This window comes from Zosterops lateralis (assembly GCF_965231275.1).
Source record: "Zosterops lateralis genome assembly, chromosome: 1".
Taxonomy (NCBI): Eukaryota; Metazoa; Chordata; class Aves; order Passeriformes; family Zosteropidae; genus Zosterops; species Zosterops lateralis.
Genome location: NC_139762.1, coordinates 136,649,609 through 136,668,698, shown reverse-complemented (window position 1 = coordinate 136,668,698; position 19,090 = coordinate 136,649,609). Strand labels below are relative to the sequence as shown.

Below are 19,090 nucleotides of genomic sequence, written 5' to 3'. Positions count from 1 at the left end.
ACCCAGTCTAGGATTTTCCACTGCAACTATGAGAATTATATTATTATGCAACACAATTATGCTATTATCATGCCACATATGTAATTAATGTCACAACCGATTCCCCCTTCATCAGCTATCTGCTGAAATAAAAACAACCTAGAGAAGTCCAGCATTAGTTACCCAAGAAAAATCTGGGGTTGTTCCAGCTTGTCCCTTGTTATCCCCTAGGTACTTTCACACTGATTAACAGCTCGGTCAAATATCTTTCTGAAGATCAAATTTAGGCTGACTGAGCATTAACTGCCTGTGTTCTCTCCTGTCCCTTTTGTAAAGATAGGCAGCATGTTTGTTTTTCCCTGCAACAGCCACTGGTAGGGCTGTTCAAACAGCAGCCATAAAAAGCTGGTGACACTGCTAACACAGAACTGTTGCCACTTAGAGAAGAGATTTGATTCTTATCCCAATATTCAGCTGGAGACAGAATTGTAGGATGCACTGATAATCCCTCAGGGAAGCACAAACCTTCAGAAAAAAGGGACAAGATAAACTTACATAGATCCCAAGCAAGATCCAAGGCAAACTTCAAACAGCCTGTGCGTGGGGGGAACCATTAAAAATACAGGACAAGGCCAGTCCATCCCTGGCCGCAAGGCAAGACAGAATGCAGGGGTCATTCCTGACAGATGCTTGTCCATCCTGTTCTGCAAGACCCAGCAAAGAAGAGCCCAAGGCACCCCCACCAACACACTTCTGTGTTTCACAAGAAACTGCTAGAAAGGTCCTTTTTCTGTGTGGCCACTCTAATGCTTCCTCGCTGTTTTTTAACCCTTCTCCTTATTCACTGTGCCACACTCAAGGTCTTCAGGAATAGACCTGGAGTTTTGATCAGATTTGAAATGTTCCACAGGCTGGATTCTTGTCAAAGAGACCATGGAAATAGTATTTTAATCCTCATTACCTGACCTGCAGTCAGGTTCTCTGTAGTTAGCCAAATCAAGGCCACACATGCCCAAGAGCCAGCAGCTTTCACCATGAAAGCTGTTGCTGGATACTCAGAGCCAAGCTTGCATCCCATGCCTCTTCCCCTTCAATAACACCAGCCTCTACTGTGATTCATCTTGGGAAAAGAAAAACCCCCAGGAACCTTTAAAAAGAAATCTATGTTATACCAAAATGCCAGCAGCATACCCACATCATAAGGACACTGATTTCAAACATCAGACAGCAACAGCAATGAAGCAAGTCTGCAGCTTTTCTGAAAAATTGTCTCTGGTGCCAGTCCAGCAAGTCAAACCAGGCCTGAATGCAACACATACAGCATAAACTATCACAAGTACAGAAGTGGCACAAGGCCTTCTGAAAGAATATATAAAAGGGGGTGGATATGTGGGGAGAAAACAAAAATTAAACCATTCTGAATCATACCTAGTGCTTTTCACTCATTAAAAGGAACCTCTTGGATGTGCAGTACATTCAGTAACTGGCTTGCAGCACTGCTAATTTGCCTGTGTTAGCCTGCATCTCTAGGTATCTGCTCATGCTCTTTCCTCTGACAGCCAGAGTGCACTCATTAAGGCAAACATTGCTACTAAAGTACTAATTGTTTTGAAAAGTGCCCTTTAAAGAACAGACCTTTTACTACTAAACAGGATGTGTTTTAAGAGCTAAGCCTTTGTTGTCAAAAGACTTGATGATCATTTATTTGTTTGTCAGAGAAAAATACCAGAAATTAAAGAAAAAGCTGATAGGGTGTCAGTACAGACTGAACAGCAACCACCTCCTTCCTCTTCTTGGGATCTTCATTCCCACATGGAACAGCAAAAGAGGGGAGAAACTCCAAAGTAGAGAGGTTGGGGAGATCTCTGAATTCTCAGTATTTCAGCTGAAAGGACAACTGAAGAGTTCAGGTGGAATCACTGGGATTTCCAGGTGCTTCCAATGGCACAGATCAGTTAAACAGTTAACAGAACAGTTAAAACAGTTGCTGTTTTAACTATCAGTTGCCTAGAACTAGCCCCATGTCATTTCTAACACACCTAAGTCTAAGTAATAGGGAAAAAAGATACCAAACCAGAAAAAAAAAGAGGAGAGGAGAGGAGAGGAGAGGAGAGGAGAGGAGAGGAGAGGAGAGGAGAGGAGAGGAGAGGAGAGGAGAGGAGAGGAGAGGAGAGGAGAGGAGAGGAGAGGAGAGGAGAGGAGAGGAGAGGAGAGGAGAGGAGAGGAGAGGAGAGGAGAGGAGAGGAGAGGAGAGGAGAGGAGAGGAGAGGAGAGGAGAGGAGAGGAGAGGAGAGGAGAGGAGAGGAGAGGAGAGGAGAGGAGAGGAGGAGAAAAAAAAAAAAAAGAAAGGGAAGGGAAATGGAAAGGGAAAGGAACCAAAAAAACATATTTGGTGTCCAGAAGCAAACAAACAGTAGATCAGGAACTTTTATAGAAGACATGTCAAAGTTATGGTGGTTAGATAATTTTAAATGTTGGAAGAGACTTTCACTCCCCAAATGTTGGTCCCCAGATTATCACATCCTAAAATACAGGGGTTTTTTCCTCTTTGGCAGTCTGGGGCAATCCAGTTTTTTTGAAAGCCTAGTATATGTGATGATCCTGAATAATGCTGGAAGAGCATCCTTCTACTGTTTCTAGTCCTCAGCAAAAAAATACAATATTCTTTATCCTGTAAGGAACTCTTCTAAAATTCATGGTTTACTCTGGAAGCCCAAGAAGTCCCCAAAGGCCAGGAAAAAAATGTGAGCAAGCACTGAGACTTCAAGTCACTTCTGCAAGTATGAGGAGTTTTTCTGATGCAAGATTGTAATAGAGAGTTCAGTCATCTTTATTTCATGAACCATTTTAAAATATTCTTGATGCAGTATCTTACATGACACAGCCTGCATGCAGAGTCTTATGGTCAGGGCTCCACGTCCTTCCTGGTGCTGGGGTTCATTTGATTGCAGTACAATATTTTATATGTATCCAGAGCAAAGTTAAATTAAGCACCAAACTGCAGATTTTTAGAAATTATTACTGCTGCAAACACTATTTGCACTGAGTGCAGTCAGCCTTGTTTCACCATAACAGCTCAAACTGCCAACAATAACAGCAACTGTTCATTAGTTCAAATAATGGAAATATGTATCTTCGAAGGAGGAATATTTGACACCTTTTCCTACTGTGTCTCTTCCTGAGAAGTTCCATATAGGTGTGAAAAGCAGCAGAGTGACAAATCAAAACTCAAGTGGTTTAGGTTTGTTAGAACATTTAATTTCTGACATGGTTCCCATAGCCTGTGTTGGTTTAAACATAGGAGGAGGACATCCCCTCCAGAGGACATCAAAAGAAAAGAGAGTGGAAGAAATAAAATATTCTATCTCCACCCAAAGCGCTCCTGTAATGAGTTAATTGTAGCACACATCTAAAATTGCTGACTTTGCCAATTGTCTTGGGAGTGGAGCTCTTATTTCTATCTTCCCATCAATATGTCAAGAATATCCCTAAATTTGGAGTCTATGAGCATTTCCTTAGAGCTAATCTCCTGCACTACACAATCAGAGAGAGCTGCAGCAGGTTTCATTCATCAATCTGTGCCCTCAAGCTCTCTGTGAAATTTTTCTGCCTGAGAAGGAAGGTCCTCTTCTCTGATGGCAGAGCAAGGAGACAATCAGCTTCCCATCAGACACTTTTTAACCCCACTACTTGCCTGCTTTTCATGAAGCTCCTTTTTTTCCTGCTGGTGCAGGAAATTGAAAGGACAAAGCAGTCTGCTCCCTCCTAATCATCCTAATAAGTAACAAATACATGAGCCTTTAATAGAGAGATTCCTTTCACTGGCATGCCCTAATCACCCCCATAATGAAAGCAGTAAAAGAGGTTATTGAACCCTTTAACCAACTGATAACTGCCTAAGCCTCTTCTGGAAACTGGCCGGGTATTAATTTAAAAAAAAAAAAAAAAAAAAAAAAAAAAAAAAAAAAAAAAGTCACTGAACTCCTTAAAAATAAAAATAATAATAAAATAATTAAAAAAAAAATAAATAAATTAAAAAAAAAAAAAACTGCTAAGAAACTTCAGGGATTCTTCCCCTGAAACAGAAAATAAGTAAGTGCATATTGCACTTAAGGGGAAAAGAAGAATCTCAGTGGATCAGAAGATGATAGATCAGAAGAAGTTGTTAACTGTCTGGAAGTCATGAAAGTAAAGAAAACAAACAAACAGTAAGAAAAGAACCACACACCACCAAAAAAAGATAGAATAAAAACATCAACATTCTTCCTCAAGATTTCTCTTTGCTCAAGTTTGAGGTATGCAGTAGGCATGTAGTTTAGCCTTCCACTTTCAATTAAAAAGATAAAAATCATTATAGATGTCAAAGTCAGCTTCATTATTAAAAATAAATAAATCTGAAAACTGCTTTTAAAGATATTTTCCACTGCTGGTTTGCTATGGAATATAGCTCCTTGATTTGTAGAATTCTTGTCAAATAATGGCCCGATACAAAACTACTGTGACTCAAAAAATTATTTCTGTTACTTATCATAAACTTTGAATCAGGCCTTTATTTATAAGTTTGGAGGTTTTTTGGGGGGAGGGGGTTGGGGTTTTTTTGTGACACATTCCTTTATGGAGCAGGTGTCCATTGACATACTCACTTTAATCAAAGGAAGTGCTGTAGCTACAACACCAGCAATATCAATTTTAGTTGTAGCTAATCAAGTCACAGACACCTGGGAGGTATAGGTAATGTGCTAATCCACCTAAAATCAGTAGATTCCACAGACTACAATCCTGAGAAAGTAATGAATTATAACTATTTTGCATTGCAGCAAATTGCATGTGAAATTTCTGAAGCAGACCACAGCTTCATTCAAAATGATGCAAAAAGAGGAGAATAGGCCTGCTACACACAGCAAACATCTGTTGCAAGTCCACAGTAACCTCTCAGTTCAACTTACTGGCATCAAGGACTCATTACTTCTGCATGACCAGTAAGTGTCCTTGCTGGCATCTGTTAGGGGGGAAGGGGATATTTCATGTGGCCTCTAACTATATCCAGCCAAGGATCTTCAGTAAAATCCACAGCAGGTGGACACCTGATAGCCTAAAGGGCCTCTGACAGAAGACACACAGTAATAACAGAGATAATTAGCCAGAATAGCACATGAAACTTCATGAAATGAAGTTCCAGGTTCTGCTATTACTGCATGTCAGAAGACCTAGGCTGCAGGAGTTTGCCACTATCACCTTGAACTCCTGATGGATCTCTGCCTTTGGTTCATCTCCACTGTTCAATCTGGCTGTAAACTCACGTCAAGTCGTCTGAAAGAGAAAGAAGTGAGCAGTTTGGCAATTAGAAATAGCTCCCAACCTGAATCTTCAGAAAGTCATTTTCTCTTCTTGTCTCTAAATTGAGGATAATTTTTACACAGAGGTGTTGTGAAGATGAATCACCTCATGCCAGTACAGGATTCTGAATATAAAGTCCTGTGCAACCCCAGCTCAAAGCCATGAGAAAGGATTTCAGCATTTATGGGGGATTATGCTCCAACACTGAAAGAACTGAGCACCTCAGTTCAGATGGCATTCGAGGAAACACAACAGCATCCTCAGCTGTCCTTCATGCCAGACCAGCAGCATCTGTCCCAAAACTCGTGGTGTCCAACAGGGAAGCTCTCCACTAATCAGTTTGCCTTTGGTCAAGCCTCATAGTTGTGAAGCTGTCCCAAGAAAAAGCAACAGTTTTTTACTATTTTTATTTGAAGCCAGCATAAGCCCCTTGCCAACAGCTGAATTTCTTTCCTTGTTCTTAGTCACAAACATCTTTCCCTCCCAGTTCTTCCCTGTGAGCTTCTGCTTCCCATCCTCGTATCAGCAGGATCGTTTTCTCCTTCAGCTAACTTCTTTCCCAAAACACTCACCACCACCTACAGCTTCTAACCCTGACTGTGGGTAAACACAGATATTTCTATTCTGACTCTTGCAAGGGTACATAAATGGGTTTACAAGATAGAAAAATTATCGATAAGCAAAGAACATAAAGTGGAGAAAATAGAATTTCAAATATTTTGGTTTTTTCCTTTTTTCTCAAGTAAAACAAATTAACCCAAGAACTACTAGGTCTCAAGAAATAGGGGTGGGGGGGAAGGGAAGATTCAGAAAATCACAGAACATACAGCTGATAAAAACTTCAGGAGGTCAGCCAGTCCATCTTCCTTCCCAAAGGCAAAAGCAGCTGCAACGTATTCGTTCCTGGGAGATTTTTGTCTAATCTCTTTTAAAAGCAATCTCCTTAGGCAGTCTCTACCTGCACACAACCCTCCTGATGACAGGGAAGAGTTTTCTTCATGGTTAATCTAAATCTCACTTGCTTCAGGTAAAGAAAGAAGTTATGTAGAGTTAGGAGGAAGTGAAAGAGCACCAAACCCTAAAAAACTACAAGACACTAATTTCTCCAGTGTTGTTACAATAAGGAAATCTGCAGACACCTCCACCTAGCTCAGTGGCCAGAGGTTTCTGAATATTTCCCCAAAACCGTTTTCCAAATCCTACTATTACATTTGCACTGCCAATAAGACACACTGTGGGAAGTTGCAACTCAACATCATTCTGAGCTGTAATTTTAACTTATCAGTGATTTTAAAAAAGTTTTTGCTGAAGTGCCTCTAGCAGGAATCTGAGGTATCATTGCAAAACCAGTTTCCAAGAACTCAAGAACTTTTTCCACAAATGTGAGCAAAGTAGCCTCAAAGTCTCCTCTGTTGGCAGAACACTATTCTGGATTTTTTTTCCCCAGTTTTCATCAGACAAAGAATAAAGTGTGAAACAATCTTGCAGACTATTCTAGTTCTGAAGGGCAGAAAAATCCTACACACAGTCCATCTTCATGAAGCTCACTGTAGGAGACCTCCTTCTTGCTTTGGAGATACCACCTGTAGATATTCAGATCCTTATCATCCAGTATTTTCCACTAAAGCTTCAGGTGGCATGTATGAAGAGATTTGTTACTTCAGTGTATCTGCAGGCATTTGTCTCACCAGAAAATAATGCTCTCTGCTTTCACCCAAGTTCATTAATATTTGATTGGTTTGATCTGCCCTCTGCTTGTTTGGGTTTTTTAACAATATATGACCTTCATGGTCCTGGCAAGTCATGAATGCAGTAGCTAATTGACCAAAACATTTGTGTCTTTATTCTTAATCTCTTCCCTTACATGTCTTGTTTTCTTCCTTTCCTTTCTTTCTTTCCATTGCAGGTTGTCCATCTGCCATGATTCCCTACTCAAACCTTTTCAATGGATTGGCTCTAAATATTACCATCCATCAAAAACCAAGAGCAGACTCAAAGCACCAGAGGCTAATCTTAAAGGAGGAGCGACAGACAAAATAATTCACCTGTGAAAACACTTCAATCTTTTTCCAACCCAAATTAGAGACAACACTGTACCACCAAGTTGGTGTTTTTACACCCATTTTACAGAAGGGCAGAGAAAGAACATGGAGACTCAACTGCTATCCCAAAATGGATTTAAGCATGTGTTTGCTTAGTTCATTAATGCAGGTTCAAACTCCCTGTCAGGACACCATCTGCCAGAAGTATGAAATGTCCTCATCTGGATGCAGACAGTTCCTGAGTGTTTGGATACTCAGCAGCCAACCAGCTGTCAATAGGTGGATGTTCCATTCACCATTACAGGTATTGCATGACATTCTTTAAAAAAGTATTTTATCTGAATAGTTCACTCACTGTTTATAGTAGGTTCAAAACAGGAAAAAAAAAAAAAAAAAAAAAAAAAAAAAAAAAAAAAAAAAAGGCCTAAAAGCCAGAAAAAGATACTCATCATTCACAGCACAATCTGCCTTAATTTTGCTCCCCTTACAGTCATTTCTCAGGAAAAAAAAATAAATAAATAATTTTCAATCTGTTTGTTGTTTCAGTTCACTTTAGAGTGACACAAACAGCTTTCAGTTCTTTACATTCTGCATAAGCCTCCAGAAATATTCAGTGTTTACTAGAGCTTGGTAGTGTTAAATCAAGTATGACTATCACCCTTTAAGGCCTAAATGATAAAGCGATATCCATACCAGTAACACATTTTGACAGTGTTGACACCTGCTTACACAGAAGCAGTTTAATGACTCTTATAGACCTGTAGAAAAGGGCATTAAAACTTGCTAGGAATCCTAAAAAAAACCCTTTATTTTTGGAAGGTGGTGTTTTCATTCATAGTATCAAGCCTTTAGATGAACTCTGTGGCATATTCTATAGTGTATCTTATAAAAGATGAATAACTGGATGAAGAACTTCATTAAATCATTCTTTTTCAGCATTTTGACTCTGTAAGTGGAAATGGAGAGGAAATCATACTAGCTCACTTTGAAACAAGAACAACCCATAAATGAACGCAGCATCTGGTGAGAGCCAAGAAAAGCTTACTAGCTCTTTTTGATCACCTAAAAACTTTTACACTATTCAAACATAACCAAAACTTTGGGGGGGGGAGGGGAAGAGGATTTTCTGCTAATCGATTTCAAAAGCAGACTCATCGAGTGTTGTAGCACCTGCTGTTGTCAACCTTTCCATTGTTGTGTCAGTTAAAAGAAAGAAAGAAAGAAAGAAAGAAAGAAAGAAAGAAAGAAAGAAAGAAAGAAAGAAAAAGGAAAAGAAAACAAGGAAAGAAAGAACATGAACATTGCCTCTGAGGAGTACAAAAATATGCTTCGCCCCAGGTGAATATGTTTTTTTGGTAAAAAACCAAAACTGTTTCCATATACTTGATTAGCCCTCACTTTCTTTGTTTAGTACTCAGCTTGACAAGTGAGCAACACCCCCCCAACCACCCGACAATAAAAGCCAAATACCACAGATTAGAAGAAATGAGAGACTTGGCCAAATCTCAGCACTTCGCCTCATACAGGAGAGTTTCAGGTTTTCATGGTCCCTTCCAAACAGGTGTTTATTAATGATGCATCTTCACGGGAAAAAAAACAAGCTGCAGAGTTTGCCCGAGGAGGGGAGTCCGGAGCTACAGAGACGGGCGGGAGCCGAACCCAGCCCGAGGGCTCTGCCGGAGTTGTCCCTTCAGCACCACGGACTGGGGACACTGCCGGAGCTGTCCCTGCAGCACCACGGACTGGGGACACTGCCGGAGCTGTCCCTTCAGCACCACGGACTGGGGACACTGCCGGAGCTGTCCCTGCAGCCCCACGGAGTGGGGACACTGCCGGAGCTGTCCCTGCAGCACCACGGAGTGGGGAACACTGCCGAACTTAGACCTTGAGTACCATGGACACTGCCGTGGGTGTCCTTTCAGCACCACAGACTGGGGACACTGCCAGAGATGTCCCTTCAACACGGTGGACTGGGGGGCACTGCCAGAGTTGTTGTTGTCCTTTCAGCACCAGAGCTGCCAGAGCCTTCCCTTCAGCTCCATGTCTCAGGGGGAATGGGGCACCTGTTCCATGGTCTGAGGACACTGTTGGACCTTCCCCCTGGCAGTGGAAGAGAAGCACCAGCCTCTTCCCAGCTACTGATGGGCCATGGCCAACCATAAATGCCTTTGATTAAATTAAAGCCACAGTAGTTGAAATCAGCACAGCAAAGAGGTAATCGCTCCAGACATGTTGCTAGCACGGCAACATCACGGAGTACAATTAAGTCAGACATAAATTAGTCTGCAACTCTATGCATACTGCTCAGCTTTGTGCTCCATCAATTCCTATCACTGCTTCGTCTGAAGGGAAGTTTTGTGGAGATAGAGGTACCCTTCCAGATTAGGCAAAGATCTTTTGTTCATTCTCTTTTAAAGGTCAGCCTGTGATGATATATAAGACACACTTTTGCAGGAGTACCTACTGAGTATAGCAGGTTCACCAACGCACACTCCACTGTGTGTGCTTCTGGAAGTCTGTCCAGAAGGGAGGGAGAATGGTGTAAATGAGAGCATACACACAGATTTGAAAAAAAATAACCGACACAAAATATTAATATGAACCTTTTAGATCACTTCCCTGTGCAAGAAACATAGATAAGAACTCTTATTTTTCAAAGAATTTAAACAAAGAAAGTGGGGGGGGGTTGCTTATCTGCGAGACAAATTAGTTTAGAATAAATAAGAAATTAAAGAAAAATCTTCCATGCTTACTTTTACAGACTAGCAGTAGATCAGATAACATCATGAAGCCACTTTAGTACTGAAGAGATGGTACAAAAAATAGAAGTGCATTTGGCAAGATGCAGAGAGCAACTATTAATAAACTTTTGAAAGACAGATCAGATATCCTCCCAGAGCACAGCTTCCCAAATGAACAATTGTTACAGAATGCCTGTAACTTTCTGCGTCATTTTTATTATCACTCTTCCTCCCAATGGTTCCCTGTTGCTATACACATTTTTAAATTTAAACAATTCATACATCCCAAAGCACCTCTGCCTACAGAAATGCATTCTATCCTCTCCATGCTGAGGTACTCCGAGCTTCCCAAACAAATCCCAGCCCCCTGAAGGAGAAAATGCTACAATTTACCATGCAAGTTGTATTTGTTTATGGGTAAAATACCATCAAAACAGCAAACTACTGTACAAAAAGCCCCTTCTACCTGTCACCAACTCAGCTTAAGAATACAGCAAGTATTCTACCAGGCAGGAGTACAGGGCACTGTGAGTAGACAGGCGTGTGTGGAAGGCGTGTTGTAACACAGAGAAGCACGACAGAGCAGTGTTCACTTAGCACAAATAAGTGGCAAGAGACAGGTTGAGGATGAGAGACTCAGTGGTCAAAGGAGGAAAGAGAGTTCTGACATCGTAACGAACAGCAGGAAATACAAATCATCAGCCAAAGTTGCATTCTACTTTGTATTCTATAACCTGTTAATATATGCATCTGTATTAATCTAGCTAATGACAGAAAGGTAGAGGAAATTAACCCTTAAAATCTTATCTTTGTAAGGGAAAATAGGCTTTATACTATCAGATGGTCTTTCAAAGGAAATTTTTTTACTGCCCCAGGTAGAATATAGTCAAATACAAACATAAGCAGACACTTTTCAAAGGGCAGTGGACAGCATGTTCTGCTGAAAATTCAGTATCTTCAGGTGGCAGCGTGAAGATTTCTTGTAACAACCCCTACATGGCAGAAAGACCAAGACCTTCTGTATTAATAAGAGAGCTACTTTCATGTCCTGTTATGTATAATGCACTATCAAACAGCCACTGAGTTAGAGGGGACTTTTCAGACCTTCACAGATATTGGAAGTTCTGGAAGAAAAACATTACCAACAGCCTTAGTAAATCCACCTTAAAGAACACTAAAGTGGCATGAGCAAACCTGCTCATCCAGCCAAAGCCAGAGTGGTAGCACAGTTCTGTGTGCACTCCGCAGCCTCTAATCAACACAGTGTTTATTTTTTTGGCAGAGAAGCAAACTTTGTGACAAACGCTCGGCTTTAGCGGTGGGAATCAGGAAAATGACAGCCTGTGCCTGTGTCCACTGACTGTCCCTTGACCATCCTGGGAACTGGCACACCTGGCAAGCTGGGCAGCACAGATGTGGCAGCAGGCATCATTTTGCCTATCAGACCATGTGCCTGCAAAGGGGAAATGCAGACTCTGACCTGTTGTCACATCAGACGCTCCAGTTGCAATAAAAACTCCAGGAACACATTGTCAGTGCCCAGGGTTTGACCACAGCTGGGGGAACCACCACCACTGCCCCTGCCAATACCAAAACAAAGTTTGAAAAGCAGGTCTATCCATGCCTGGCTACATTAAGGGCTCTCCCACCTGATCCAGTTCCCATGCCCTCATCATTTTCATTCTCCTCCAGCTGCTTTTTGTCCAAGTTTTCTCCGTGTCTCTTGAGGTGGAAGGAGTGTGACAACAGGGCCTTCTTCCTGAGGGGACCCCCAGGAGTGTCACTCTGCCTCTTCCCTCTTCCCCCCTCTTCCTCTGCATCCCAGCCACAGCACCATGGTAGCCACCTGGCCAGTGCCAATGCTGCTAGCCAGACCAGCCTCACTCTTCTCCAGTCCCACACAGGAGACAGGGAGACACAGGAGACACATCTCCAGGAGAAGAGGTGCGGGACACCGTCAAGTCCAACAAGTGCCCAAGAAGAGCATTAAATTACATAACACGGGAGGGAAGCAAAAAGACTCATCCAGCACAGACACCTTTGCATGCCACAGCCTCCCTGCCCCTCTCCCTTCTTTTCCAGCCCGGGAAGTTTTTGCCCCGGCCCTGGCCCCACAGAGCTTCCCCGAAGGGAGTCACTCACCGATGGTCGTGATGACCGTGATGGCAAAGTAGAAGGAGCCGGCGAATTTCCACTGGACTCCGGCGCGGTGCGGCTCGGACTGCATAATCACCAACTCCAGCTGCCGGTAGTCCTCGCTGGTGATGTTGTACTTTCCTTTGAGCCGGATCTCCTCGGCTTTGAGTTTCTCCTCCTCCCGCATCTCGTTGTCGGACTCCAGGGCATCAAAGACGGCGGCCCCGACCAGCAGGTAGGTGAACGTGCAGATGATGAGGGACAGGGTCCGCACGTTCTGCCTCTTCATGGCCGCCAGTAAGGGGCGAGTGAGGGGACCATGTCCCCCCCTGGCCGCCCGGGGTTCCGACAGGCCGCAGCAGCTACAGCAGGGGAGCAGCTGCCGGGGGGCCCGGCGGCACCCGCCGCCGCTGCCGCCGCTCCGGGGCAGCTTGTGCTGCGGCGGCGGTCGCTCCCCGCCCGCCTGCTCGGGCTCCTGGGAAGAAGAGAGGCACAGGAGGCTGCTGGAGCGCCTGGACCAGGTGCCTTGAAGCCGGGAAACTCTGCGCAGGACCTGCCCAAACCAAGCCGTCCCAGTGCGCAGGGCCATCCAGGGCACCCCCCGCTCCTCCCCAGCACCGAGGCCAGGGGCAGGGGGTCCCCGCCGAGGGGCCGGCGGCCCCGGCACGGAGTCCTGCGGCGGGCGGGTCCCTCCGCGAAGTTGTGGCGGCGGCGCGGGGAAGGGCGGCCCGCAGCCCGGGCGGGGCGCGGCGGGGAGGGGGAGGCCGCCGCCGTCCCAAGTTTCTTCAGCCGGAGCGGCGGGGCCGGGGGCAGCCGGGCGGCGGCAGCGCGCCCATCCGCGGAGGAGCAGCGGGAAGAGGGGCGGAGGGCTCCCGGGCTCCGGCCGCCGGGGACCCGACCCGTCCCGGCCCCAGCTGCCTGCGGGAGGGTCGGGACGGGCTGGGCGCTCTATTCCTTCCGCCGCGGTGCGCGGAGGGCGGCGGGGAGCCGGACAGCTGCTGCCTCTGCTGCTGCCTCTGCTGCTGCTGCTGCAGGTGGCCGCGGCGTGGGCAGCGGAGCGGCGTCCGGCGCGGCGAGGGTGGCGGCGGTGTCAGGCGGCGGGCGCGGGGCCGGGGGCAGCATCCCCGGGCGCGCCGGGCCGCGCCGCCGCTCCGGCGGGAGGCGGGGGCGCCGGGCGGGCGGCGCGGCCCTGGCGGCGGGGAGCGGCGCCCCGCGAGCGGGAGGAGCGGCGCGGAGCCGCCCCGGTCGGCGGGCGGGGAGGAGGAGGAGGAGGAGGCGGCGGCCGCGGAGCGAGCACCTGCCCGGGGCAGCGGCGGCGGGCGCTGGCTCCTGTCCTGCAGCGGGCTGCCGGGAGCAGCGGAGAATCACCGGAGGCTTTCCCCGGGGAGTGCGGGAGGGAGGGCAGCGCGGCCCCAGGCGGACACAAAGACGGAGGCGAGAAGAAAAATAAGACCAAAAAAAAAAAAAAAAAAAAAAAAAAAAAAAAAAAAAGAAAGAAAAAGGCAAAAAAGAAGGGAAAATGAGAGGGTACTTTCACGGCTGCTGCCCCGGCGGTCGGGGCGGGGGCTGCTTTATTTAGGATGGTTTTAGAACAAAGCCGTTAAGAAAAAGAGCAACCGTCCTCCTCCTCCTTCTCCCGGGCTCTTGACATCATCTCGGGGAGAAATGAGCCCGCGCCCCGCAGCCATCGCCTGCGTGTGCGTGTGTGTGAGAGAGGTGTGTGTGTGCGTGTGCCCGTGCCCCTGCCCGTGCCCGCTCCGGCGCGGGATGCGGGAGGCGGGATGCAGAGCCCGCCCCGGCCCGCCGCGGGGAGCGCCTTAACCCCCTCGGCGCCGCCCCGGCTGGGAGCGGCCGCGGAGCTCCCCCGGCGCGGCTGCGGCTCCCGCGCCCCTCCCCGGGCTCGGCCACGCCCCGACCGCCGTGCGGGGCCGGGCGGCGGCGGGGCGGGATTGTGCCGTGCCCGCAGGGACAGCCCGGAGCCCTTCCCACCCCCGAGCCGAGCCGCGCGGAGCGGCCGGGACAGGTTTGTGCTGCCTCCGCCGCCCCAGGGGACAGCGGCCCCGCTCCGAGCTCTAGCGCAGCTCCGCTCACCGCCGCCCCTCCACAGAATCTCCTCATACAGCCCCGCACGACGCCGACACACAGAGGCAGAACCCTGCACACCCCGATCTGCTCACCACCCAACAGGCACACATACACATGCCATGGCCCCCGTGCATACACCTGCACAGCCCTACACACCCCCAGTGTCACACCCCATGGCCCCCGTGCATACACCTGCACAGCCCTACACACCCCCAGTGTCACACCCCATGGCCCCCGTGCATACACCTGCACAGCCCTACACACCCCAAGTGTCACACCTCACAGTCACACACACCACAGTCACTCACCACACCTGCACATGCTGTGCTGACACTCCACGCGTGCAGAGATCCACACACGGCAGTCCCACACACACACTGACCTCGGCACACCACAGCCCTACACAGACCACAACCCCACACATCAAAACTCTCTCGGGTCCTCAGCCAAATAAGCCACAGCATTACACACTCCAAAACCTGTCCACACCCCAGCCCCCCACACAGCAAAGCCCCTTCCCCAGCCTCAGCATGTCCCCCAGGCAAAGGCATGCACTCAGACCCATTTCACAGGGGTGGAGCTGGGTGATCTTTAACGTTTCTTCCAATTGAAACCATTATGTGATCCTGTGCTCATTACATACAACCTGCATACATGCAGCAAAATGTTCCCAGTGGTTCAGAGGAGGCAGCCCAGCTCCACAGGGTCCAGTCCCAGCCCCACGGCTCCTGAGACTACACCCTATGGGAAGTGTAATCCCTCAGGCCCTCTAGCCACATCCTGCCTCTTATTCACCATCAGGTTCCCAGCAGCAGGTGTTACCACAGGAGCCTGAGGCTGCTTTTATGCACTCCCTGAGACAAGACTGTCCCTTCCTTGTGTTGCCTTGCCCATAATTGTAGGCATCCTCCTGTGTTAGAGCTGGCATTTTCAGCCTTACTCAGTGAAGGCTGAGCTAGTCCTGATTTCTCTGAGCCTCAGGTTACATTCCCTTGGTTTAGGTCTTCCTCAAATCCTAGGACTGCAGGGCTCATTGCTGTTGCTCTCCATCCATAAAAGCAACTCTGTCTGACTCACTCCTGGCTATCCATTGTCTAAAGCCTTTGGATACCCTTCCTGAGATAGAAGGGGGCAAAGGGAACCCAGTGCCTTGTAGGTGGATCAGATCAGAAGCCAATCTGCAAGACTGAAAACCTCTGAAAGGTGCACCTCAAGCTGAGTGGATGAAACTGGTCACAAGGCCCTTTGGGAAACTCCTGGATGCAGGGAGGAGGATGAATTTGTTTCATCAATTCAGCAAGCAAGAGTTTACCCAGGGCAAATTCTGAATCACATCACCTGAGAGTCGGGACCACATGGAGCAAAGTCTCACCTGCCAAAAGAAGTATGTACAGATCAGCAGCAGAGGGAAGGAGGGGAAAGGTGGAGGAAAGAGGAAATATCTGGTTTCGATCAAGTCCTTAAATATAGAAGTCTGATTACCTTTACCCATTTTTTGATTCCTCAAGGGAGAGCAGGAGGAGAGGAATCTATAAATAGTTTGCAACACAGAGAATCCTATAGCAAAGTTGCTGGGAAAGATCAATAGCATGATTCAAGGAGGGCTCCAAATTACATCTCAGGGGAGGGAGGTGCTGAACAGAATTGATAAATGAGTTGCAAATGCTGTGTGTGTTGTGTGTACCTAATTAACAGAGGGTGACTGGGATCAATAACAAGGAGGGAGATGGTCTAAAAATAGGACTCAGGCAGGGACTGCAACCTGCAGGCAGCAGCTTGGATGGAAATGTCCCCTGGAGTATTTAACCTTTAGCTGAAAGTGATGGTTAACAGGAGGCCAGAGTGGGACCTGTGGGCAGCTGGGAAGGGATGAGGGCTCTGTGGGACTTAGGGCACAGAGCAGTGTGACATTGTGGGGGGGCACAGCCATGAGCTCAGAGCCTTTCTTTGGTCAGCGACAGTGACCAGATGCTGATTGGTGTGGTGCTTTCTGGAGAGATACTTGAATATTAACATTTTACTGGAACAGAAAATACATGCTGTTGTGTGTACTCGCAAACATTTCGACATTGCTTAGAGAAAAGTAACAGTCATTATTTTAAACATTTGCTTCCATAAGAATCTGTCGTTTTCTTTTTTGCTGACCCTGTTGCCAAGGAAGGACCCACCACTCTGAGGTTCAGTCTTTGCTCATCCAGACTCAACACCATATAAACATTTGAGCCACAGAGAAAATCACTTGCAAAGGGGAGTGTCCTTCAATCCTTCCATCTATAACAAAGCTGTCAGGCAAACTCCAGGGCAGAACATCATGGTCTATGGCTCAGCTTACAGGCTCTGCTGAAGTGGCAGGCTTCAGACAAGTGAGAGGCAGAGACACACCCAGGAACAGAAAGTTCATTTTCAAACTGCATGCAGGATTTGGACCTGGGGTGTACAGCATGACTGAAAGGAAGGGAAGCTGTAAAGGTGAAGAATCTAGAAAACATCTCTGGCAGGAAAAGATTGGAGAGGTAAGTGGTGAGTGGAGAGCTTTTCTTTAATATAGATAGAAGTGACTAAAAATTCCTGGACAATAGTTTTCACCATAAGATTTTTTTTAAAAAGTATTTTATTCTGCTACAGATGGAGCTACCAAAGGAGTAAACCATGTTTAGTCACCAAAAGGAAAATTAACTCAAAGGGACAACACATAACTTAGCTCCTCTTGGGTTAAGTCTAACTTGTGGGAGAGAACACAGGCTGGAAAACAGCTCTGAGGTGTGCAGTGGGTGCCTTGACTGCTGACAGCTCTGCTGACCCGAAGTTGCCCTGACTGTCTCCATAAAAAGCCAAATGGAATTTGAGAATTCCCACGTTTTAGGTAAGAGCATGTGGGTGCTGTTGTGTCACAGCAGTTCTCCTGTTTTACCCTGAGTTCATTCTGCAACAAAGGCAAGAGCCAGCAGTAAGGCACCTGGATTGTGAGTTGTTCTCCAGTCCATCCTTGAGACCTGATAGAGGTTCTCTTTGGGAGAAATCTAACGTCTCTCTGTGCAAGAAGGGGCTGAGAGCTGCCAATCCATGAGCCATCTTCCAGATGAGCCACAGGAGTCACAACAAACGAGAAAAGGAAAAAAGCCCCCAAAACAAGAAAAATAACTGAAAAATGTTATCAGTACTAGAAAGACAACCTAACCTGTTTGTTTTTTAACACAGGGTTATTAAGAAACCATTTTCTTTCTCTGAAAATGGTGGCATAAAGATGACCAGAACAGCAGTTCTGATTCAGGCCAAGGTTCATTGAGCCCAGAAGCCCCTCATCTACAGAGGCTGTACAGGCAAAAGGGAGAAATCCTAAATCAGTGGATTTTCTGAGTTCTCAGTTAGTTGCTCTATCCAGTGACTCATGACATATCTTTCTCCCAAGCACTTGTCCTCCCTCTTCCTGAACCCAGTTGAAATATTTTGCCTTCTCAGAAAAAATTCAAGCTAAGGGCAGGTTGGATGGGCATCTGAGAAATCTGGTCTCATTGAAGATGTCCCTGCCCATGTCAAAAGAGTTGGAATGAGATGATCATCAAGGTTGCCTTCCAACCCAAACCATTGTATGATTCTATAGTTCTATGATTCTGTAGTTCTATGGTTCTATGATTCTATGATTCTATGGTTCTATGGTTCTATGATTCTATGAAAAATTCTCATCCTTCCTGAGGATGAATGGATCAATGGATCTGTTATTCAGGGCAGGAAGAGCATGCCTTTTTATCTGTTCTAATCAAGCTTCCTTCAGTGGTCTCCAGGCCCTGGTCTGGAGCAGAGAACACACTGCAATTTCTCCATGTCATCAGGGCTTGGTAAAGACTTAGAAGTTCAAGAAGGTAGCCCTGTTTTTAGCCACTCTTCCCAGGGCAGGACCATAAAATGACATCTCCATGTAGCTCTCCCATCTCTACTAAGGAAGAGGGTAGAGGGTAAAGTAAGAGGAAGAGAGCCCACATGTACAGGTGAGCAAGGCAGAGGTGTAGCCCTGGCTCACTTTCCCCTATGAAATGTCTCTGGCCCTTTGGGGGATTTCTTTTAATCACTACTATAAAAGAGTCACTGTCTTGAATTTTGCTGTGGATGTTCTTATAAGTGATAGTTCATGGAAGATGTTCACACATAATAGTTGCTGCTATGCTGTTCACATGAGAGAAGGGCTGCAAATCTGTAGCAATTCCAAGACCTAGTGAGAATGGCAATACATAAGGAGGACGCTGCAATTTCAATCATTAAGAATCACTAGAGGTCCCTCGTAAAAATTCTTCCCTGCAATCTACAAAATTCATTCATTAAATAATCTGGCCATGAATGAAGTCTGTCCTTTACAATGCAGCTGCAGCAGTGAAGTAAACGCTGCAATTTTAAGAACTGGGAAGTGGCTCAGTTAAAGATGCAATGCCTGACTCAAAGCCTGTCATAGCCATATCTATCAGTTCTGGTGGCCTTTGGATCAGGCTGTTATCAGGAATACAAAGATTATGATGACAAGTATTAGTGACTGGGTTGTAAAAAGTCAGACTTCCTTTTAGATTCACAGTCTCTCTTCCTGTCCTTTGCTTCTGCCAGCTGTGTGCATTTGCACAGTCACTCAGGGGTTTGTGGACCATGGGCTTAGTTGACTGACTGCAAGAGGAAGCTGAGCTCGGGTTACTGGGTGAACACACCTGTGTCCTTAGAGCAGTAGCTCAGGAAAATGATGGAGGAGGGAACCTTCCCTGTGCAGCTCTCATTTTATTCTTTTTACCT

General features: G+C 46.5%; 1 protein-coding gene across 1 annotated transcript in view; it reads right to left on the bottom strand.

The window, feature by feature from the left end:
* KCNK9 (potassium two pore domain channel subfamily K member 9) overlaps window positions 1–12,824 on the bottom strand; it is a gene marked incomplete at both ends in the record, with an annotated part of 87,525 nt that extends 74,701 nt beyond the window's left edge. The window contains one exon of the mRNA XM_083859581.1: window positions 12,242–12,824. Within this exon, the coding sequence (XP_083715707.1) occupies window positions 12,242–12,824 (583 nt within the window). The remainder of the gene's footprint in view (window positions 1–12,241) is intronic.
* Between the last annotated feature and the right edge of the window lie 6,266 nt (window positions 12,825–19,090).